The sequence below is a fragment of the Rissa tridactyla genome, chromosome 1 (assembly GCF_028500815.1).
Source record: "Rissa tridactyla isolate bRisTri1 chromosome 1, bRisTri1.patW.cur.20221130, whole genome shotgun sequence".
NCBI classification, from domain to species: domain Eukaryota; kingdom Metazoa; phylum Chordata; class Aves; order Charadriiformes; family Laridae; genus Rissa; species Rissa tridactyla.
Genome location: NC_071466.1, coordinates 151,665,796 through 151,691,418, shown reverse-complemented (window position 1 = coordinate 151,691,418; position 25,623 = coordinate 151,665,796). Strand labels below are relative to the sequence as shown.

Sequence of the window (25,623 nt, the reverse complement as noted above, 5' to 3'; positions counted from 1 at the left end):
AGGTGAATGCTTTTTCATTTGGATAAGTAACTAAGTCAGACTCCAGTACAACACAAGCCTTGTGGACAGTCTGTCCATGATAAAGGAATTCAAAAGAGGCTTAGATGCATCCCCAAACAGGACATTTAAAGACATTCAGGTGTAGAAGATCCTACAGAAAATGAAGTTGTTAACAAAGACAGTAGTTGTCCAGGATGAGACATTTTGTAATTGCACGTGATGCTTTTCTGAAGAACAGAAGAATGCACTCATGAGAGAGACACAGTCTCTCAACATCTCCTGAACTTTTTAAGACACCAATCTGACTTCTATGGTCACAATCACCAGAATTAAAGCATTTGGTTTGAATAATGAACGATGTGCAACATGTGGTACAATAGTAACAAAAATATACTAGGCAAAATGAAACAAAGACTAACCTTACAAAACACCAAATTCAAAAGATTGCGAGATTTTTGTTTATTTAAAATAGATGTTGAAGTTTCCCATTTACCTGAAAGAGAGCGCTCTGTTTTTCTGTACCCGGTGCCTTTTCTATCCAGGAATCCAGTGGTTTCAGTGTATTGGTATTCTGAGTAACAACTGGAAACTTAGCTGCCAAGGTTGGTCTGCTGGATACATGCAACTGTTGTTCTTGTTGCACTATCTGGAGTTTTTTCAGTAACTCCTGAGGTGAAATCACCCCAGAATTGGCTGCTTGATTGCCAGAGAGAGAAAGTGGCTGTCTAGGAAGTTTGGATTGTTCTTTACCAAGCGTCTGAGACTCCAAAGTCTGGCCTGGTAAGGAACCATTGAAATATACCAAAGGTGGTTGGCTCATACTATTTACTGTTGCTGCTGGCACTCCAACAGCAGCAGGAGTCCTGCTGAACACAGAAGCTGTCGAGTTCACAGATGCTGTTGCACTGGGGTCCATTTTAGTCACCGATCCCGACTGACTCTGTAATTTCTGTAATAAGCTCTGAGTGCCAGCAGTATCCTGAACTACATGAGATGTTGTGATACCATGAGAAGTCACAGGTTGGAAGAGTCCTGTGAAAGTCTCACCCACAGGGTGGATATTGCCATTTTCACAGAGCCGGTTCTCAGGAAACTCAGCAAGGGGATGAAGGTCTGTCCCACGCACCATCAACTTCTGAATAGCAGGGCAAAGCTGCTTCTCTGCAGAGGGCGAATGCCTGCTAGGTTCTTCGTAGGACAGTGAACGTACCACACCCTGCCTGACAGGAAGATTCTCTTGATGCTGTTTATTAAGTGGTGGTTCTGAGACATCTGGCTTTTCTTGTTTTCCAAACAGTGCTGTCAAGGACAAGTGCTGAGGTTCAGGATCCACGTTCTGTGAGGGGACAGAGGAAAAAAGTAAACATAGTTCACTCATGCATAAGTTACATTAAGTGGTGACAATATTTAGCCAGCAGCATTCACGGAAAAGCTGAGAAAACTGCTATGCTCTTTTCTCCCAAGAGGATTTTTAATAGTTTTGTCACATAGGAAGGGCAAGAAGACAGTTGTCAAGCTGCTAATGTGGGAGAAAAATCAGTGAATCTGAGAGATAGCAGTGGCTTCACTTTAAATACCATGAAAGAGCATTTTCCCTTTCAGCCATCAGTGCAATATTAGTAAGAGACAAAAATGTCCCCATGTATGAAGTAGGGCAACTTCTTATATATCTTCCTGTCACAGCTGAATTCAGCTTTTAGGATTTCGCAGTGTGATTTAGCTTGAAGATATATCAAAAGACTTTTCTTTATTCAGATTAACTGAATTCACCTAAAAAAAAAACAAACCACAAAAACTACGATCAAAGCAGCATCTGAAATTTGAAAGACTAGTATTTCTCCATTGCATCAGGATAGTATGCCTGTAGTTTACATGTTTCCACATCATACGGTGGGGGTTGGGGAGCTTTTTACAAAATAAATGAGTTTTGCATTAAAATAATTCCTTACAGTGGTTCCACTTCAAATTCTTGCACTGACCTTACGACTCGAATAAATATTCCTACACAGTTAGTTGATTAGAGTATCACTACTCAGAAAACACACAAAACATTTTACCTTGCTTTGCTGAGATATTCGTTGATTTTCACTAGGCTTCACTGGAATTGGTTTGATTAGGTTGGGGTTGTTATAGATTGCAGAGGAACTGGTTATTTGTTTTGGCTCTGAGCACGTCTTACACTGCAACACAAAATAAGTATTTTTTCATTAAGTGTGAGAATACCTTTTCCCTTAGTTCTCCAGTACAGTGAAGTACAGACATAGTCAGGTATTCAATAACCAAAACTACTAGCTATGCTATTGAAAGTACTTTAACAACTGCACCCTAATTTTCTAAAACCACAAAGCATATGTAAAAATAAACACTTGATTGCAAGATTTCCTGGGTACAAGGCTTCCCTCTAATTTAAATCTCAGTTCTCTTTCTTATCTTCTGCTTTTCCCTTACTTAAAAAAACCCATAAAATAATTTTTAAAAACCACCTCAGAAACCAAGCAACAGACATGTTTTTCCTGCATCAGTAGGCAGCTAGAAGTAGTTTAGATACATGAAGGATTAATGTGCCCATAAAAAACATTTTAAATGCTTTTGCTAAAAACTAGAATTGTAAGTCACAGTCTTTTACATAAATATTCCACATTGTGGGAACTTGGAGGATGCATGTACCTGCACAGGAAAACAATTAAAGATTTAATCAAATCTGTAGAATCAGTACGTTTCCTTGTTAAATATGACAGGATTAATAACCATATTTATAAAAAGATGGGCAGAGACAGATGACTAACAGCGATCAGGGACATGGAATGGCTGACATAGGAAGAGAGAAGGACATGATTTAATTCAGAAAAAATGCACAGAAAATGCTGCAAGAGAAAGAAATAATAAATGTAAAAGGTGAATACAATGTCTTACATTGTACAAAAAATAAGAATACAGTACATGAAACTAAAAAAGCATTAGGTATACAAGGAATGCTATTGTCTGTAGAAAAGAAAACAGTACATTGGAAGTCATTGTCTCTCAATACAATTGAAACCAAGAAACCGGAAAGATTTTTTAAAGAATCATCTAATAAAAAGTTAATCCTATCCAACAAGAATATTCACAGTTAATTACCTGAGTGTGATGGGCTATAAATTTTATGCTGCAGGACTAATGGTTGGGGTAAGGAATGATCATTTTCGGCTTCTCATTCTTTCCTCCAGAGAGTCCAGTCTTGTGCATTACTAAGGACAGAACTCTGGACTGGACAGACTGCCATACGGACCACACAGCAGTGCCACTACTGTGCAATTATGAAAATATCAGTGTCCTTTCCAGAACCTTCCGAGATAAACTCCTTAGGATTCAAATGTTTTGAGTGAGAAAATAACCCCCAACCCCAAATACACAAAACTGATAATTTAACCCAATTCTGACATCTACTGCAACAATAAACAAAGACAGAGTGTTTCCAGGGCTGCTCTGTGAAACAGAACTTGAGTTCTCAAGGGGACTCAAAGGGCTCTGGGAGGTACTCAGTGACTTCTTTGCAACATTTGTCCTCAGGAATCCCAGGCACCTGAGGCTGGTGGGAAAGTCTGGAGTGACGAAGATCACTGCAGATCCCTTGGTAGGGAAGGATCAGCTTAGGGAGCATGGAAACAAATTGGACACATACAAGTCCACGGGACCAGATAGGATGCACTCATGAGACCTGAGGGGGCTGCCTCCATCATTGTGTAACCACTCGATTATTTTTGCAAGGTAAAGGCAATTGGAGGAGGTTTCCAAGGACTGGAAGAAGGCAACTATCACTCCTCTCTTCAAGAAGTGCAACAAGGAGGATTTGGGAAACTTCAGGCTGGTTTGCCTCACCTCAATCCCTGAGAAGGTGATGGAACAAATCCTCCTGGAAGCCATTTCCCAACATATTAAGGACAAGAAGGTGACTGGAAGTAGCCATCATAGATTTACAAAGCAGAGATAATGCTTGTTCAAACCAATAGCCTTTTATAGCAAGGCGACTGGCTCAGTGGATGATGGGAGAGCAGCGGATATTGTTTAACCTGACTTCTGCAAAGCTTTTGATGCTGTCTCCCATAGCATCCTCAAAGACAAACTGATGAAATGCAGACTAGATAAACAGACAGTGAGATGGACAGAAAACTATCTGATCTGCTGGACTCAAAATATTGTTGGCATGAAGTCCAACTGGAGGCCAGTCACAAGTGATGTATGCCAGGGTTTGACACTGGGGTCAATGCTGTTTAACATCTTCATTAATGACCTGAATGATGGGGCACAGCAGGCTTGCAGATAATATAAAACAGGGATGTGTAGTAAATAGACCAGATCGTTGTGCTGCCAGAGGGATCAGAAGGACCTTGACAGTCTGGAGAAATGGGCTGCCAAGAACATGAAGTTAATGAAGGGAAAGTGAGGAGGAATAACCCCATGCAGTACAGGTTGGTGCTGACCGACTGACTGAAAAGCAGCTTTGCAGAAATAGACCTGGGTGCACAAGAAGTTGAATATGAATCAGCAACATGCCCTTGTGGCAAGAGGCGGCCAACAGCATCCTGAGTTGCATCAGGCAGAACATTGCCAGCTGCAGCACTACATCCAGTTCTAGGCTTCCCAGCACAAGAAAGACACAGATACAAGAGTGAGTTCATTGAAAGTCTATGAAGTCGATTTAAGCACCTGTCAAGCAAGGAGAGGCTTAGTCTTCAGAAGAGAAGGCGCAGGGTATAATATCAATGTCTATAAAGACGTCATGGGAGGAAGGAAAGGAGACTGAGAAAGACTCTTCTCAGTGATGCCCAGTAAAGACAAGAGGCAAAAGGTAAAAAAATAGAACATACAAAATCTTGATTAAGCTTCAGAAAAAACTTTTTGTACTTTAAGAATGTTTGAATACTGGAACAGGTAGCCCAGAGAGGTTGTGGAGTCTCTGTCCATGGAGATATTCAAAACCTGACTTAACATGGCCCTGAGTAACTTACTTTAGCTGATACTGTTGTAAAAAGGAAGGTTAGACTAGACTATCTCCAGAGGTCCCTTCCAGTCTCAATGATTCTGTGAGTCTCTGCTGAAAAATCATCTTGTGGGTGTTCGGACAGTCAAGGATTTCTACAATGAAATTCCGAAGACATGACCTTGCAAAGTAGAAGTATAGTTCCATTCAGGTACCTGTCTTTCTTCTGTTGTATGACAATTTTTGGTTCAAATGTTGCTCTTAGAAATAACTTTAAAGCATGCACAGACAATTATGCCAGAGGGTGGTTCAGCTATTCAGTTTGAAGAAGGAACAAGCACCTGCCTCTTCTTTCCTGCTATACCCCTACTGCATAAAGTGAGAAACTTTCTCAAGCACTAGGTTGGAAAAAACCATGAAGAACAAAGTACTGACATGCCAGCAATGCAGAGCTTCACAGCAAAACTGAATTTCAGTTAAATATAAAACCATGTAGGAAGTGCCTCATGGCTAATCTGAGTAGGCCACATTCAACATGTAAATATATTTAAACTCAGCTATACTTTGCGCCCTCTCTAGAGAAAAAAAGAAAAACAACAAAAAACCCCAAAGAAATAATTTTACTAGAACGTGGTATCTCATTCACTGAGAGCCTTGTTACCCACCTCACAGAGCAGTGCAAGTTTGATGACTAAAGACGTCCCAAAATTCAAAGAAAGAGCTAAGTCCAAAGACTATTAATGGTAAGCAAAACAGTTTTCTTTTAAAGCTAGTCCATGCTTACCTCCCTTCTCTATGATTCAAAGCCTGATTAATGGAAGCATTCCACAGAAATCTGCACTTAATTGAAGTTTCAGTTTTGCTTTGCAATTTGTATTTAAGATAGTTATGAATGGATTGCTATGAAAAATTGTAACAGAAAGAAGCCATGAAAAAAGTGTAAGAGACAAGTCTACAACATAACTTAAAGCTTTTAAACTAAGGAAAAGTTTCCTTTCCACTTATTAGCTCTGAGTTAAATTTATCACTGCAACATTGTTTCCTTAGGTTCTTCTGAGCTTACATGTTGTTATCCTTGAGTTTGAGTAGCTCAATTTTTTTGTTGTTGTTTTCTACAAGCTTTCTTTTCTCATAATTTCCAGGCAGTTCATACAGACTCTCAACAATGTCCTAGAATGGAGCCTTCTGCAACCTCATCAACTTTGGAAAAATTTTTTATACACGGTAGGAAAAATGACTGAATCATTCTTAAATCATTTTCCCACCCAGTTTCTGGCTGGTGACTTATGCTGTCTCTCATTCACATAATGACAGTTAAGCATCTTACCTAGTTAATTATCAGGTGAAAGTTATTTTCATAGTCCAAATATTTAGCCCCTATTTGATCTATACTAAAACAAGTGAAGGCAATTTACTTTTTTAGATTGGAAAGATCCTACATGGTACTACGTACACCAAAACCACACTTCAGTAAGGTTAAATAGCTTTTTCTCTCTAAAACTGTTCTCTTTCTAATGATGGTCCCTTTTCTTCAATATACCTCCTTCTTACTGCTATTTTTCAACAGAGCTTTTTTAGCAAAACCCGTATAATTACGCATCAAAAGAAGTGTAACCAGCAGGCCGAGGGAGGTGATTGTCCCCATCTACTCTGCTCTCATGAGACCCCACCTGGAGTACTGCACCCAGTTCTGGGGCCCCCAACATAAGAAGGACACAGACCTGTTGGAGCAAGTCCAGAGGAGGCCACAAAGACGATCAGAGGGCTGGAGCAACTCTCCTACAAAGACAGGCTGAGAGAGTTGGGGTTGTTTGGCCTAGAAAAGAGCGGGCTCCAGGGAGACCTTATAGCGGCCTTCCAGTACCTAAAAGGGGCCTACAGGAAAGACGGGGAGGGACTCTTTATCAGGGAGTGGAGCGATAGGACGAGGGGTAATGGTTTTAAACTGAAAGAGGGGAGATTTAGATTAGATATTAGCAAGAAATTCTTTACTCTGAGGGTGGTGAGACATTGGAACAGGTTTCCCAGAGAAGTTGTGGATGTCCCATCATTGGAAGTGTTGAAGGTCAGGCTGGACCGGGCTTTGAGCAACCTGATCTCGTGAAAGATGTTCCTGCCCACAGCAGGGGGTTGGACTAGATGATCTTTAAAGGTCCCTTCCACCTCAAACCATTCTATGATTTAAACTTTTTTCTTTAACATGATGGGTAACATCCTCTTGTATATTTCACAATGAAGTATGCAGAACTTAAAAAATACCCTTGTTTCTCCAGGGTATTTTAATAGTCTGAATTCTTCAGACACCATAAGTACCTTAGATTCCACTGTCATGCTCTGCATGATCACAAAAGTAAGCATATAGAAAAGAGGTGAGAAGGAGGAGAGTTTAACAGAGGAGTTATCACTATATGAGCATTTTTTCAGACCAAATCCCTCAGCAGAATGAAGAGCACTATACATAAAGGGCTATAGAGAATGACATTGACCTGACCTGGTATCATTCCAACGATTTGCTAACATGGCTAGTAGGCTGCTATCAAATGCAGGTAAGTTTGCTGAAGAGAAAAGAAGCCTCTGACAATTTCAAAGGAATCCGTAACTACTTCAGCTCAGATATAAGGTCATTTTGTCAGATGGGTACCATGGCCTTGCTGATGAGTAAAGTAGGAGCACCAGTATGTCATTGTAAGCAACTGTTGGGTGGACAGGTAAAGAAGATATCAGACGCCATCATCATCAAACCGCAAAAAGGAGCAGAAAAGAAATGTCACCATGCTCTTTAGTGACAGAACCAGAACAGTACTCATGAGCTACAACACGTGACAATTACTACATCTTGCTTCACAGGTCTGTCCTTTAGTCATGTGTCTTGTTCAAAGCTATTCTCCTACAAAGATGCATAAGAAATCAAAAGGATATAAGGTCAAGAAAAAGAAAGGCTAAGCAACATTGGGGAAAAAAAAAAAAAGACATATGTAGTGAACATCAATCAAAAAGAACAAGATCAGCACTGAGGATGTTTTAGGCAAGTTTGGTATAATCAGAGACATTTGAGGCAAACACCTGCTCTATGTTGTGAGGTTTCGTATCTCCCTGTACAATATGAAGCTCAAGCAGAACAGGATATTGTCAAAGGAAACACATAATGGACAAGCACGGTACCTCAGTATTGCAGCTCTCCTGAAGCAAATACCATGTCACATCCCAGTCTTATGCTCTATAGCAAAAACCTGACTTTGAGACATGTGAGCCGCAAAGACCTGTCAAGTAGAAGAAGGAGGTCCTAGAAGGAAAGAAGGTCAGACAAGACCTGATAGAACTTAGAAGAGCTTTGCAGATGGATGCCTATGCTGAAAGTGATGAAGAGAACTTTGAAGTTGTCAGAGCTCAAGCGCAGAGCTAAAAAGCCCTGGAAATTTATGATTTCTACCTATCTGATGTAAAGCAGCCACAAGATGACATTAATGAACAGTGACATGAAGATATGTACAAGGTGCTCTGCAGAAAAGAGCAGCTAAGGAGGACAAGAACTGTCTCAAAGAAGAGCAGCAGCAGCAAGGATTTCCAGTCAGAGCCCTACTTAAGCGAGACATACTGAACCAATTCAGACTGGTCGAGAACAGTAGCGTAGACTCTGCATCATCCAGGCTGAGCATGGCACAGTGCCCTCAGGAAAGCTAGCTCTCCTGAATCCTAATATCAAGTCTTTCACACAGTTAACAAATCAAAAGCTAAGGCTCACATGTCTCAAAACTCAGAAACTATATTCTTGTTTGGGCAGGGCAGCACCATAGGAACATTTTGCTGAAAAAGAGAGCAAAGAAGCCATCAAAGAACAGAAACAGAGGTCCAGAGGCCATGCTTGCTTGCTACCAGAAACAATGTTCTTATCAAATGGTAGTGTGTCCTTAGTAACAAAGAAAGAAGTTTCAGTTATTTTGGGCACATCAACCAGCTAACAGACGTCCACCTAATCTGATCTTTAATAAATCAAAAACAGTGTAGTAAATGGGTAGATGCTGTAGAAGCACAGAGCTAAAACCAGAGTTTAACCATTGTGCTTTGTCAAGAAGAAACACATTTTGTCATGCTTTGTTCTGTACCCTAGCAGCTCTCCAACTCTTTATCTCCCTAGCTATCATTATGAGGCCTGCTAATACCACTTCTTCTTACCAGAAATCAAAAGGCGGCAAGTGTGCATTAGAAGTACTTTTTTCAATAAATACTTCAGCATTTAGCAACTTAAAGTTCCATTAATAAAGAAAAGGAGGGGGGAGGCTATGTGTTTTATTCTTCATGTTACCTCTAAATGTGTATCTTATTTGGGAATAAGATATACACTTCAAAGTTAGTTACACTCTTAAAAAAAAAATATCTCATCTTAGGACTTAAAAATTGAGCAAAATTCCTTAGATGCTTTGAAAATTGATGTTCTTATTCTACAGCTCCCAGCACTTTGAAACACTCTCTCCTCTGAAACCACACAGAATGTGACTTCAGCACATTAGCATTGTAAGCCATAAGACATACTCCGGCAAGGAAGTACAAAAAATAGAGCAGCCAAAAAGCACGACTGCTCTGAAACATATTGCCATTAAATTCAAAAATGGTTGTCATTGTCCTTATTTATCACACCCTTCTTCATTTTATACTACTAACAAAACAATAAAAAACAGATATCCACTTCTTAAGAGGTCAGATATTCTTTGCACTCATGTTCCAGATGAAGAGGAAGTTTTCATGTTATTTCCTTGGCAATCCCTTAAATGCAGAAAGATTAAATATGAAGTAAGAAGCAGATTTGCCAAAGATCTTATCTGCAGGGAAAAAATTAAACCCACTATTATTTAAACAACAGATCTTCTAGAATTTCCTCTCCTTCATCTTGATTTTATGTGTGCTCATGTAGAAATGGAAGTTAACTTTTGTAGGTTTATTACCTCCTTCTCATAGAATCTGAAGACAGCCTGATATTTTTCCAGTTTTCCATATAGAGCATTTTAAGGTTATTTAATGAAAACTGCTTAAACATTTCTTAATATCTCAAATCATGCTCTTTTATGCCAAGACTAGATACTGATTCAGTATTAAAACATAGAAAAGGTACCAGGTTTTGGAGGTGTTTGTCCACTATAATACATTAAATCCCTATTACAGAAAATGTGAAGGTCCTAAGCTTCAAAAGAATTTATACCACAATAAAAAGGGCTACATTTCACCCTAATTCAAATAATTTGCTATTATCTTTCTGAGGATCTTATTAGTAGCCACATTTCAGAAAAATAACTTTTTCTCTTTAAATTGCTTGTTTAAGACATATATATTTATTTCTAGACTCAAGAACACTTACGAGCTTTATTACTGCATGACAACACATGAAATACAGGAAACAGTAGTAGGAACCTGCAGGCTCTGTAACAATTTGCAGCATATATATGACTAGTTAAAATTATTAGATTCTTATTCCCCAAAGTAAAACATTTTTGATTGTTCAATAATAGAGAACATTATTAGTCCATTAGTTACTTCTTTATTTAGAAGCCTCAGAAGACCAAAGCAGCACATGGGCTGAAACCATACTACATTTCAACCTTTTCATTTCCTTCCATTAGTGTGTGAAAGTAGCTGACAACCACAATTAAAAGCAGTAACTTCACTCTTAAAGGTCTTCTCTGAAGTTAATTGTACAAACCACAGAAACTATTAACAGGTTTGACTACTTCACCCAGAAAGAGGACAACTTCCAGGTGCTACTCAATATGCAATAAGCACAGAAGCTCTCGGAGTCAAAATGAAAGCCAATTTACCTGTTCTTAACCCCTAGCACTCAGCTAATCATCAATCCTACACATGTTCTCCTTTTAGAAGTTTTTATTGATGGCATTCATTTCCTTTGAATCTTTAGCAAATTCTGACAAAACTTTTCTACCAGCCACTTTTTCACAAAATGAGAAAGCACGCTGTCCAAAATCAGTTTCACTTTGAGTAAAACTGTTTAAAAAAAACAAACAAACCCAAATCTTTTATGTTTTAAAATGTAAAGTGTGAGCAAGTTGGCATCGCAGTATCACCAAAAAGAAATGTCCTCTTTTTATAGACAGCAAATCTCACCTTGGTATACTCGTCTTTGGCCTTGGTAAGCATCCGTAAGATATCCACTTCTTTGTTATTAGCAGAATTCATGATCATTGGGGACACTCCTGTTCCTGTGCCCTGCTGTGCTTTGAATTGTTCCTGCTGAGTTAGGCTGAAAGTTGGAGGCGAGAGGAGAATACACAAGACAAAAACCAGTTAAAATATAAAAAGTTTAACCACAACTACTTTACAATAATTTATCAAAACTCAAGTATTTTCATTTTTCCCCCATCTACATAGAAACATAAAAAAACCTCTATTAAAAGATCTATATTAGGACATAATTTGACCAGGTGAGAGATTAATCTTCTCCAATCCTGAATACACTAGGCCAAAAAATAAAATATCTGTAACTCGGTCACAATTCCTACACCCAGACAAAGCAGGGAATTTACAATGTTATTCAGTTCTGGTGGTAGTGGAGGATGGCAAACACACACAAATCAGTCATTAACAACTAGCAAATGACCCATTTCCTGCCCCAGCTGTTTTATTATTATTGTAGAATGCTGAGAATTAAAACGTGCAGACAATTGGCTGAGCGACAGGGTATTTTTTATCTATATGCAAAACTGCTATTATAAACCACTACACATGGTTTACAATTGCATGAATCCTCTGAAAACTAGTTTTTATTGTAGTAAATTACCAGTTTGAGAGTACCTAATCACCACCAACTGAAACTTGAGCTGGTTAACTAAAATTAGCTGTCAAAAACCTGGGTTTCCGAGGGTTCATTGCTTATTTCTGTAAATTCATCCCTATCAATTATTTCTTGGGTCACAAATGACTCACTTTAGACCTGCAGGATATACAGCAAACCCAACAAAAACCCCTAAACAAACCCCCACCATTGTCACAGTCTGTGTTTCACAATGTTTTGTCACTGCAAAATGAAAAGCAGCAGGTATTACTTTAAAAAGAGATATAGAGGAAACATGGCTACCTTCCCATCCAGTATTTTATAACAAATCTTATCTGGAACATAGTGGTAGAAGAGTTAAAGCACTTTGCTATGGATCGAGATGTGTGAGGATGAGCCTTGTTTGGAATTGTACTGCAGGGCACATAAATGGGGTTTTGGGCACTTGGTAACTTTGGCAATCAAAGTTGATGGCACTTCCTCAGCATGCTTCTGGCTACAGAAGCTGTTAAGAATGGGACAGATGACCTGAAAAAGAGAGATTCACAGGTCTGACAGTGTCTTTGCATCTCCCTCTGTTAGTACCTAATGCTGTCAGTGTGACTGTATCCGCCTCCCATGGCTTTTCTTGGGATGACAAAGACCTGGCTCTGCGTCATCCCTCCTCCTGTCCCTTAGAAGAATTGTGACACAATTATATGTCCAACCTTATATACTGCAGGCAACCTCTCATATCCAACCTCTGCCCGTTCCTATTGGGCCCCTTTACTATATCCTCCACATTATACCTCTAAAAAATTTAGATTGCATATGTTGATAAAAATCTGTAAGACTTCAACTCCTTCCTCCTCCAAACAAACAAGAAAACCTGCAGAATACGGTCATAAGAAAGGGATCACTGCAAACAAGCCCATCATTAGGCCAACCAGAGGGTAGAGCAGAAGAATGAGCCCTGTCCATCCTGGACATGTGAAGAAAGCAGTGACAGTGGAAAAAAAAGCTATCCATGATACTGTTAGATTAAAATAGAGCTGAGAATACAGTTCTGTTTGAAATTTTAATCTCCAACTTGACTGCAAAATTAAAGATTGTATAACATGTATAAAATAATATTATATACGTAAAAGTAATGAATTCAAAGCTAATTAAAGTCTTACTTTATATTCCAAAAACAAAGTGGATTTTGTACATATTGCTAATAAATGAGGAAGTAGGAATTCAGCCATGATGTAGAAACAGGATAAAACCCATAGAAATTGTATTATTACAGTATGCCTTCAGGATAGCTCGCACTTACATTGATATAGGGGAAAAAAAGGTAACACCAACATTAAAAAAACACCCTCCCCAAATTGAAAAATATACTAAAACCCCAAAGAATACAATTCTTCAAAACAAACCTCTGAGTCATCAGGAAATAGATCAGATGAACTGTTACATTCTGATGTACCTGGAAAGCTGCGCAGCAAATTATGAAAAAGTATTGCAATACAGTGATTTATTTCTGATTATACGAAATGCAGGTGTTTGACAATTTTACTTGCAACAAAGTCTATAAAAATAGGTTTAAAGTAGAAAGGTATGACCATCCTAGTAATATAATGTGCATGTATGTACAGAAATACATACATAAAAAAAGCACAAAAAGTCTTGTTTACCCATCACTTACTTTTTCATGAGCTCTGCAATTCTTTGGCATTCTTCCTTATCATAAAACCAAATCCCATATATGGACACTGTAAATGCACATCAAACACAAACTATGAGCATCTTCTCAAACAGCAATTCTACCTGGTAGATATTTAAAAGTGACCTGTAAAGGAATCTTTAGATTTATTTCTGCCTTATGTTTTCCCCATCTATAAACAGAAAAATGACACCTCAGATCCTCCAAAATCAAAAAAAGATCAAAGGCATATCTCTAAGGATGTAAATTACAAGCTCTTGAACTTTCAATAAAGGCAGAGGTATTTGATCCTTTTCTTCAGAACACTAAACCAGAAGGTTTTTTTCTTTAAAACCTTTTCCTCTGTCAATTTTTTCAGTTGTCATACCATATCCATTAGACTCCAGTGACTAGTGTACTGCAGGTAGCACTGCATGCATATATAAGCAAGGAAGATTTGTTTAGTTTTCAACAACATTCAGGCCTATCATATATCATCAAAGTTGTTAGAGCAGTACTAACACAACTCTGCCTCCCTGCAGATTTCCTGTAACATTGCCCATTATTTTCACCACCAAAGACGTAATTAGAGCCAACCCCAAGATTAGAAAATCTATATCTAAATTCAGATCTTCACTAACGTAAGGGCCTGCAGCTTTGCACAGAAACAACAGATTTAAATTTACTAGTAGTTCAAGATTCTCAAGCATACACACTGCTAATGAAACCACCATGACGGTAATAGCCATAATGGAACCGTAGTTAGTGTAGCTTCCACCATAATAAACGGAGAGCTTTTTTCCACTCATGACCATGTTATATAGCTGTTGTAAGACAGCCTGGGAATAAATCTACAACACTGTCTCAAAACAATCTGTCCACATTTGTCAGCGTAACTGTCCTACTTTTAACCTCAGGCACAAATTTGCTGTGAGAAGAGGAAGGGAAAAGCACTTAAAGGGTTAACACCGATCTTCTTTCTATCACCACAACCTTGTGTAACATCCACATTCTCTTTACATGATACGGTAGCAAATAGGCTGCGCTGTGTTTCTTCCCCCTTCCCACCATACCCCAGAGGCAAGAGTTTTCCCTTAATCTTACTAAGAAATGGCAATTCCTAACGTGTCTTCAAACATGGCAGGGGCTAGATTTTCTTTGAAAGGGGCATAAATGGCTTGAGTACCTGTTTAAAAACAATTGCAATGCTGATCACGTAGTATTTCCTTATATTAGCAGAATCCAAAAGCGATCACTTCTTCAATTCCTCAGAACCAAAACCGTGGCATACAAAGTATAAGTTGGCTTTGTTAATGTTTGAAAAGAAAACGAACGTGCAGCTCTTTATAAGACTTAAGTGTAATACTTATCTCCATTCCCCCTCAAATTTTTCAGCCATGTGTTGTCTTTTGTAGCTAAAAATGGTTCAACTGTTTAATACTGCATACTGGTGAAAAGCCTAAAAACCCCACAAACCAACATCCATCCTATAGACATACGATAAATAACTTTTAAAAGATGTACAGTCCTTTTTATGATTAATTTTTAAGTATGATGATCATTTCATCTAAAAAAAAGGTAAATAACGTGATATATGTCAGTGGTTCTACAAATGTGCAACATAAGAGCTGATCTGAACTGCACAAATAATCTCCTTTTTGCAACATAGATATTAAAATACACGTTTAAAATATACATTAATATTCTAACACATTCCAGCAAGCAACCAATAATAAACTGCAAACCTGTAGAAAAGCACGTGAACGATTCGCAAGGTTCCAAAATACCAACCTACAAGGCAAAACTACACATCCTTCTGACAAAACACACTTGAAAACTTGTTGTTGCCCATATTACAACACTCTATTCTTCAGTGCAACAACACAGCAAGCAGACTGAACATCCCAGACAAACCAAATTTGTTTTAATTAAGATTCTTCTTTCTTATAAAAGAATCTCCAATGCAGAAGAGTATTGATGAAACTGTGGCCATCTGCTCCATCCTCTCAATTTTTTTTTTAATGTCTGCCACAGCTGGTGGCATCACCAATATGCAAGACAGGTTGAAGAGCTTCACCTTTTGGCCAATTGATCAAATACATCATAGGCTATTTAAGAATATCTGATAAATATGGAAGCTGACAGTCCCATGGAAATACTGCAGTGCTTCTGGCCATTGAAAGCTGAAAGACTAGAATCAAGAGCAGGAGCAAACTAGTTTACCTAAACTCAGTGACAAACACAAGTAAACTGATTACCAGTATAAAAGATCATTTCAGATTTTACAGAACTAAAACTAATATTTTGAAATACAATTCAAACAAATGCACACCCAGTTCAGATCACAGAATAAGGACACTAATTACTGCCTGTCCCACCAGACCAAACCACCACCCCAAGAATGTATCACATCCTAACTGAAGCTTTAAGTCAGGATATTGCAGATCTAGAGACCTTTAGCCTAGATGTTAACTGAGCTTCAAACCACCCCCCCACACACACATTTACTTTCTTACCTCAGCCAAATGGTACTTTAAACCTGGACTAGGAAGACACAGTTGAAAGTAAGCTAAGACCAAAACCCAACCTCCTCTGAGCTTACAGCTCAAGCATTCAGAGGTGAAATTTTTCAGAAGCGGACAGTCCTCCTCTTCTTCCTTCCACTCTTCCCCCATCTGCCCAGAACAGATGAGCACATCAGAAATACACTAAGAAATAATCACACAGCCACTCCATTTGTTGCGGCACAATGTACTGTGAGCTCTTTCATGCATGGGAGAATGATGTACCAGTGAGAAGGCAATGACTTGGTGGAAAACTGAGATACCAGGTATCCAAAGGACACTAATGTATGCTTTCATATTTGGTGTTCATCACCTGGAGTAACCATGGAGTAAATTCATACTACAGTAGTATATTCTGCTATAATCTACGGGTAAGGAAATAAAAATGTAAGAAATAGTAGTAAAAATGTGTATCAATAGCCATCTTCTTGATTATTGATGAATACAAAATGGCAAAAAAATAATAAAAAAAAATGTGTATGACAACACATAAAAACCTAGGACTGGCAAATGAACCCAAGATGATTACAAACCGTAACTGTCAAGCTAGGAACCTAGCCTGCTCTCCACTAATAAAAGCTAAATACACATACAATACAATTTTCACTACAAGCTTTCTACCAGCATCAAAACACTGCATGTCTTATCAGGATTAAATCTAAACAGATTACTTTTATCCGCCCTCCATCTCTATCAGACTGGTAGACAAAAAGGAAATCCTGATCTAAGTATCATCTGTAGAGTGGTAATTTCACTAAAATGTTCACATGTTAAAAATGAATCATTAAACAGCAGAGGCACAAGTGAATCACCAAGCAGCAGATGCACAAAGCATATTCTTCTATTGCAGCACAAAAGAGGAAATATTAAGTCATTTTTAGGCCCAGGTTCAGCTATAAAGTTATCCAAGAAGAGATTATTGTAAAAAACCAGAAAGAATAAACAAATCAAAGTCAAGTATCTTCAACTAATGAAGTGAACCAGTTACAAGAGAAGTAGCTAACAAAAGCCAATGAAGGAGAGCTAGTTTTATACTGACGGTACACATCTATTCATCCACTTTCAACTGCTCTGAAGTCATTAAGTAAAAGAAATGAGATTTAGTAATGAATTGATCACATTAGAGGGGAAAAAAAAAGGCACCAAAGTTATGATGTTGTTAACAAGATTACACAAGACTAGAAGGATATAATGCAGTTATCAAATCAACAAGACACAACAGTGAATGGGAATAAGCTAAATAAATTCCTTAAATCATCTAATTGAAATGATTAACTATTAAGAGATATCAGTCTTTAGAACTTTTAGTATTTGAAAAAGTTAGGGCACTCATAAATCAAAACTGAAAAATTCTAACAAAATCTGTGAAGCTCATTTAATATAGCTCAGCAATTGAATTTTAGGAAGTATATTATTTAATTTTTAAATCACAGTTTCAGAGCTAATTCTACATCTTCCGCCTAACAATTTTCATTTTTTGGCTACGGACTTCTCATGTCCTCACAAACACTAGAGCACTCGATACTATTTATAAGAAGAAGCTGACAGCTGCTATCTACCAGAATTATAGATGGCAATTTCTAAACTCTCAAAATCTGAAACATTTATTATGATGATGATGAATTTCTGATCAACTTTCACAATTCATGCTAAGTATCCTATTAAAAAGGAAGGCATTTTCTCTAGGATTATTTATTTTACTCTTCATTTGTCTAGCTGCAGCTTCCAACTATTAGAATTTTGTCTTCTGGATAGACGTTTCCATTACCAACATTTTAGTGTACTTGCAAGACATTACTTTTAAGCTATTGCTCCACAGACTTCATACAGTATTTAAGCTTGGTAAAAATAAATACAGAAATATCATAACTACTGACTTAAGGGACTCCCCTGTACCTAGAAACTGTTTTACACTTGCTAGTATTATAAATAAATAAATAGAGTCTTCAGCTCTCACATTCTGTTCTTGATATCATGCTTTTTAAGGTACTTCATTCCCTAGCTATGGCCTAGACTCTTGCTCCTGAATATGTAAATCCACACTTGGCTATATTCTCTATACACATCTTACACAGAGGCCAGGCTCTTCTATGTTGGTCATCTTTTCTCTTTGCTATCTACCATTCATACAATATTTGACCATTCAGCAAACTATCCATGCTTGTATTTCTTTCTCTATTACTTTTTGGAATTTTGCAGCCTCCATTTTGCAGGACCTACTGAAAAAAGAACCAAAGTAGGTTATACCCACAATAATAATTTTTAATCTCTGAGTTCTTAATTTAAAACATTAATTAAAACATGCCACGTTAATTTTGTGTTCTTCTATTCCAATGCAACTGTGATACCGTCTTTACACTTTGCTCATGCTCGGGTAGTGTAGGAGAGCTGGCTGTTGAAATTCTACATCATCGTCTGTGGGATAAAGCAAGAGGACTGCAACAAAGGAAAGAAGATACAAAAAAACGGCAGCTAAGGCAGCTGCAAGCTATCTTGGAAAGCTGAATTCCATCTCTGATGCTGCCCCAGAGATATTATGCAATGATACGCAAGTTGTGAAATGTCATCCTAAGTGGCTGTCACTGATTGTGTGCAATTCATTTCCCAGTGTTTGATTTGAGGTCCTAGACCTGGGTGTAAGATTTGAGTGCACGACCTGCAAAAACACCAGCTTCTTATAATCACAACCAAAGTCTGTAAGAAGCGGTTTTGAACATAAATGAATGATAAATATATTGGAAAAATTAGGCACGGGTAATTTTAAAGTCAAATACCCTACACTTAATTGATCTCTGTAACTGTAACCACTCTGCCTTAGGATCCCAATTTGTAAAATGGGAAGAATAATTCTTCTAATCTGAGCAAGGTACAACAGTTTACCTTATTTACAAGTTATCAGTTATTATACTGATGAGCACCACAGAAAACAACAACAAGAAAAAAGCAATTAATAGTTCTGTCCCCAGTGCGTCACTTCAATGGGATATAACAAAGCAAAAAGCCCACGTATCAGTAACGAGGAAAAAACAGAATACTGAGTAGCCGCTCTTTAAATGAATGCCATTCAGACTATTTGATTACTGAAGCAAAGTCCTTATTGCAAAAGAGGACGATACATAATTTAAAATTTCATAAGCAAAAAAGAGATTGCACAAGCAACCTTAATGTTGGCATTTGCTCATTTAGGAGCCGTAGAGTTCTTTTCGATCTTTACGGCCTTAAAGTTATTTCAAACACAAAATTTTGCTTGGCTATTTAGGTATTCAAAAACAAAACACTAGAAAAAAAAATTTCATCCTATTATACCATATTGACATTGATGTGGCTCATCAACATGACCAGAACTCTACATTGTGTAAAGCAGCACAATACAACACATAGATAAAACAAACGCATTTGTTTCTAAATAATGGAAATTCAGCTTAGATATATCCTGTTATTTCTAGAAGTTCTTAGAGGGGAATCAAAATTTTTTATGATGACCCAGGCACAAAAATGCCAAGAAACTGAAGCAAGGTAAGAGTTTGTCAAACAACAAAAACCCGTACTTTGATATGACCTTAACTTAAATTCCTAAAAATCTGCTCAAAAAACCCAACCCGTTAAATCATTAGACACTTGTTCTTTCATTTCATTTGATAAAACTCCTGATCCGCTTACTTGGGGAACTTTTAATATAGACAGGGATATGGATGACTTGGTATTTCCATTATTTCAAATTTTTAAAACATTATATATGAACAAGCAGGGAAATAAGGCCAGTTACTAAAGGGAAAAGAATCCTGCTCAGATACATCTTAATGCAAACTGATGATTACACATGGAAAGCAAAAAACCACCCCCAAAATAAGAAGAAAATATACAACAACAAAAACCCCAACAAAATGCAAGAGCCCCTCAAAACCCCTTTCCCCAAAAGCAGATGGTTTGAGAGTGGGCAATGACTGGCAACACAACTGAAGTCAAGAATAAGTTCCTCATCACCATCTGTTTAATTGTGCCTAGAACTATGCCTTAAAAATCAACACAAGAAACAATTTTTTGCTAATAGGATGGACCCTGAAATATCCCTACAATCTTCTACCAGTCATGAAAGTCGGGTGACCAATTTGCAGACTTCCAGATAGAGACAGCAAATATTTCTGATTTCATGAGGCAAAAAAAGGGACAGCTTGGAGGTGATGGATTGTTTATTAAATCATGTCTGTGGCTATACTGTGATAGCCTGACTTCAGGCAGATTTTTTAATCAAAATTTATCAGAAATTCTTTATGAAAAAAATGTCAACTCTGTAGCAGACATAAACAAGACTGGCTCACTAGAATGCCCCTTAAATAGTCTCAAAGCTAAAGTTACATTAGTATTGTAGGAAACTTTAAAGGCCATTGATGCATTTATTTCCATAAAGCTCAGCAGATGTAAGAGTCCACCAGCAGGTTCTTTACTTTTTGGAAAAGAGCCCAAATGCAAACTGAATTTGCAAGACTTCCCTTAAAATCACATTCTGTTGATGCTACAAGAAATTTTTAGTCACGACACAGGAATAGCATCTATGTTATCATCCATCTGGCTTAGTGCATTTATTTTTTTCCCCCACCACTGGTTTTCCAGTCACATCCCCTCCCATTGCATCTTCAGTTCCAAATAATTTTTAGCTCATGATGACGTGTGACACTGAAATTAAGCAGGAATTCTGTAGAGATGGCCAGACTATCAATTTAAGTAACAAGTTGTTCTCAATAAATTGCTTATTGGTTTCATTTATAAGTTGTTCTTCAATAAAAGTGGTTCTCATTACTATTTCACAACAGAATTCTGCAATGTCCATATCAGACTGGAGCTCCACTGCCTTTTGTCATGGAAATAATTAAACAGTCTCACTCAAGGAGTGTAAAATCTAAGTGAAGAGGTATTAAGATAAACAAATGGTGGAGGAAAGTACTGTTCCATTATCGATATAGAAAAATGACAGACACTGACTTGAAAAAGATAAGTGAAGAAGTCTGCAGCAAGGCTAAAAACAAAATCCAAACATCCTCAGTCAACAAAAGCATCATTCCCGTGAAAAAAATTCCATCAGAGAATGGCTCAGTGGAAAAGAAACATAACTCCTCAGCATCTGAAACTATTACCTGTATTAGCTTACCAGTGCTCTATATTCTCTGCTATCTTTCTACAGCAAACCATAAAACATGCCTTTAATGCACTGAAACGAAGCCAGGCCCTGATCTACAAGAATCACCTGAACATAACACAAAAATGCCATTACACAGGTCTAGGCTAAAAATATATCCATAACTTGCATTAGCAGAGAAAGCTTACAGTAACGTAACGCTATCATAAGTGGAAGAGGTTAAACTAGAAACCACACTCTTTTCTTGATTCTGTGCATGTCACGTCATATCTAGTAGCTAAAAGCAATAAGAACTCTCCTCAATCAAGGAGAAGGGGACAACACCACCTTTCCAACCTGCAGACAAAAAAGCACTTGCTTTTATTTTAAAGAATAGGAAGGAGGGCTGCCTTCACCTTCTCAAATTCCAGCCTTTTTAGTTCCATCCTGCCTTCCATTAAGTGAAGAAGAGCAGCAGCTTCTGTTATATTTCTTGTGGAGTACCTGGGCTTCTAGTCCTGTGGGGGATAAAGCCTGCTCTACTGTAGGTGACATACACGGTTGGTAGAGGACTCATCAGGATTTGAACACCATGTTTTTCATTTATAATTTAGTCAAATCTAAGAATATGTTCCCAGTGATTTTGAAAGTGCACCTCTGAGGTACCTGACAAAGGTCAACAGACATCTGTAATTCCAGAGCTGTAGTCAAGTTCTTTTCCAAACTCTGCCAATGCGCTTTTTTCCAGTAAAACAGAAAAGAACAAAAAAAAGAAGGAAGAATATTTTAATCTCATATAGGTGTTCAATAGCATGTTATGTTATTTTTTCCTGAAACCTGAATTTTTACTATAATCAGTCTGAAGAGCTGTCACCCCAAATGGTTTAACTCCCACAAAATTATGAACAACTTCAAAAAGGGCTTCATGAGGAAAATAAGCAATCTTAACTACAGATGATGATTCTAATTCTGACTGTTGTGATCTCATCTCTTATTTCTTCACTGCATACCTTCAGAACCTAAGAAATGGAAACACATTTGTAGATCTGGCCTAAGTTCTTAACCTGCAACAGCAAAAGTCTAAGTTACTTGTATACATGTACTTGTTCTCGTAAAAAGTAACACATACGAAATACCATAAGATTAACAGAATTAAAAAAAAACCAAACAACTTTGTATTTTTCCATTTGTATACTCTGTACATGCCATCATTTCAGAGGCAGGCAGTTTCTTCATTTTTCCTACACCATCTCTATTTCTGAAATGGTTAGATAAAGAATTAAAAAAATCTACATAAAATAGGGAAAGGTAAAGTTAAGTACTATTTCTGAAATGTCAAACGATTAGTTCATATTTATAGCATATCTTATGTATTTGCTTTTATTGGTTTGCCACAGCCTGTTAACATGTTATATTCGACACCTTGAAATGTTCTTTTCTACCACTCTGTAGCCATTTGTTCTCTTACAGTCAGCTGTTACATTACAGATAATCAGTTGTTATTGAAGGCAGAGTTTCTGTTGGAAATTTTTAGGTACATATGATTTTTAGCGATACAACACAATTTCACGTGCACAGAAAGGACCTCCACTGTTCTCACGTAATGACAGGCAAACAGTAACAGGTTTACTCCAGTTGTGGGTAAGTTCACACTGTGCTCACAGGCTACATTTCAGTAGATGGCTGCAACTTGGACCCTTTATCATTCCCATATGGCCACTGCATTTTTAAATGCTTGGAAACTGAAGGATCATTAAATTTAATCTTAGAGTATTAATAAAAGTTTTTAAAATATATTTTATGGCCTACTTATTTTCTTGGGAAAGTTGCAATTTAGTAATTTCTTTCATGAAGATACAAATACCACCTCTTTGATCTACCTTATTGCTTTTTTCTTTTACTTGCTGTAATTATTTTTTAAGATATTTGTATATCTTATAAAAAATTATTTTAACTACTGAAGTTAGCGTTCAGATTACTACAAACATTAGCATTTTACTGACTTTTCTACCTTCTTGTACGCAAGACATTCTGCGTGGCTATATGTAAAGAGGGAGAAAAAGAAAGTACTCCTGAGATAAAGTTTGCCACCAAGAAAATGCAATTTAAGCAGTAAGCATTTCCTTGTTTTAAACCTGTAATCCAACAGAAAAAAAACCACATTTATCAAATTCATTTTATATTAGCAGCTAGACATTTCACAATAGTAGCACTGGGAGATACCCTGCAATTTTTAATCCTTGAATATAGAACAGGGATATATTTCAATTCAAATAAAAATTTGGAATTTTGCACTGGTGATTTGCATTACCGCAACTGTGTTATTTTCACACAGAAAGTAAAAGTGCATATTTCATTTTGCTTCAGAAGCCAGTATTTTACTAGCTCATGCATAAGCCTTTAGGAATAAAACATATCAGTAATCATATTCTGCTTCCTCAGTCACTCCCCTCCTCCTACTTTTAACTCTCTCAGCGCAAATTTGAACCTCTACTTTGTTTTATATTTGAAAGAGAGAGGTACAGAATAGCCACGTGAGAGAAACCAGAATAAAAATAAAAGAGAGATGACAACAACAACAAAAAAGCAAAGCACTCCAGGAAGGCATATGATACCTTACATAAAAATCCAACGTTATTTCTCTCATTTTCTAATTATTATGAAGTTTCACGAACCTCTTCACTGAGAGATGCTACACATTCCTGCGTAGAGGATTTAACACTGTATGTTGCTAAGCAAATAATACTGAAATTTTACGGAAAGGCAGTTTGTTTGACAGAGACAAAAGAATTGGTGGAGCTCATCAAACTGAAAGTCCATATCCTGTCTAAGACGATGACCAGCACCAGATGATTCACAGGAAGAATCTTCCTAGTCCCTTTATTGTTGACTTCTGACCTGAAGCATGTGTCTTACATCACTTACTTTTTTTTCCCCTCCCCTGGCTACAGGATCTCTGGTTGTTTTTATTCATATAAATAATACCTCTGCTATGCAAAAGGATTACTGAAACAGGCTCCAAAAGACCTAGGAGTATGTATATCCAAAATAGTGAAGCTAGCAGGTAAAACCCATGTTTGTTTTTTTAATGATTGATTTTAAGCAATACATTATGATATGAAGACTTAATATTTTATTACATTTTATTAAAGCAAGCTCTGCTTTGCAAATCCAACAACTGGGCTGCAGCCGCAACCATTAGAGCACAGCAGATAGCAAATATTAAGCCCAATCCTCCTACTACTTTGTACGTCAGTTAAGACAAAAAAGCAACACTGGATTTGCAGCCTTAGTGGAATTCTGCTGGAACAGTTGCACCGTGTTTCTGTATAGAACACATTCCTTGTCCTTTAAAGGGTATGCTATCTTATACTTGAGAAGGGTTTCTTTCTTTTTTCCTCCTGTAATTGAAAAGTATTGTTTACTGTCGATTTAAGGCTTGTTTTGATGAAGAGAGAGCTGATGAGGCACTCAAGGGCTTGTATTAAATCAATACTAGACAGAAGTGAGCAGCCTGTATATGCACTGTGGGATACACTTGCTCACATATTTATCTTCTGTGTTTTGAGAGAAGGTTACAAATATTTTTATATATATACACACACATATAAAAGAGTGCGAGTGAGCAAGCTCACATTCCAAAAGAACTTTTCTGGCTATGTCAGGAGTGAAGTCCACCCCCTAGTAGACAAACCTATTTTTTTTTTCAAACACAAGAGGATATTATCAGAGAAGACCGTGCTGATATACAGAAACCAGAGATCGTCATGGCTCAGTGAGGTGATGAGCTGACGGGTGGATGGCGCCCATTATCTTCATTTCTCAATCCAAGTTTTCCTGAAAAACCCCAGGGGGAGGAGAAGGCTCCAACTGAGCATAAGGCACAGAGGACAAGAAAAGGATTAGGAGTGAAGAGCAAGGAAAGGAAGGATAATGCAAGAGATATTGCAGAGGTTTCAAAGAGCTGGAAAATAGTTTCTAGATTAAAAGACCAAGTTGTCAGTACTTTAAAGCAACATTCAGGTTTTAACAATAACTCTAAGTAAGAAACAATTGTCTGAAAGTAATTTACCTTTACTATATATAGAAAATTTACTCAGGTTCAGCTGTTTCAACGCTCCTTGGAATTTTAAAATGTTTCAAGCCTTTGTTCGGCAAGCGTATCACCCGCTACATAGCCACCAGCCAGGGGAACCCGATACGAAGTATAAGGGGAAGCTGGTGCATGAAACTCAGCTTAACTGCTTCTACATCAAACCTGGAGGTAAGACAACATTACCCGGTTGTGTGCACGCAAACTGTACTGGTATATAACCTGCTGGGATAAGTATTCCCTTTCTATTTAAATAGAACCGTCTGTATAATATATGAAACTACGCTAATAACTTACAGTAATAGTTGGGGATAACTTACTGTGAAGTCCTGTAAATGTGGTCTCACTACCACAGGATTTAGACAATTCTGGCAATTCTCAAATTTGTAGACTTAAGTAAATGTACTGCTTTTCTTGGTCTTTTGCGCCTCTAGTGAACGTTGCTTTCC

At 37.5% G+C, this 25,623-nt stretch overlaps 2 protein-coding genes across 25 annotated transcripts in view; one reads left to right on the top strand and one right to left on the bottom strand.

Moving 5' to 3' along the window:
* Positions 1–25,623, bottom strand: part of DCP1B (decapping mRNA 1B) — a 46,484-nt gene that overhangs the window by 8,004 nt on the left and 12,857 nt on the right. For both annotated transcript variants that reach the window (XM_054201823.1, XM_054201833.1), the window contains exons 4-7: positions 13,408–13,474; positions 11,072–11,207; positions 2,058–2,180; positions 494–1,336 (exon numbers count right to left, since the gene is read on the bottom strand). In XM_054201823.1, the coding sequence (XP_054057798.1) occupies positions 494–1,336; positions 2,058–2,180; positions 11,072–11,207; positions 13,408–13,474 (1,169 nt within the window). The remainder of the gene's footprint in view (positions 1–493; positions 1,337–2,057; positions 2,181–11,071; positions 11,208–13,407; positions 13,475–25,623) is intronic.
* Positions 24,845–25,623, top strand: part of CACNA1C (calcium voltage-gated channel subunit alpha1 C) — a 489,873-nt gene continuing 489,094 nt past the window's right edge. For 20 of the 23 annotated variants that reach the window (XM_054201788.1, XM_054201724.1, XM_054201725.1 and 17 more), the window contains exon 1: positions 24,845–25,345. In XM_054201788.1, the coding sequence (XP_054057763.1) occupies positions 25,216–25,345 (130 nt within the window). In that variant the 5' untranslated portion in view covers positions 24,845–25,215. The remainder of the gene's footprint in view (positions 25,346–25,623) is intronic. The other 3 variants (XM_054201757.1, XM_054201730.1, XM_054201808.1) reach the window with 1 other exon arrangement.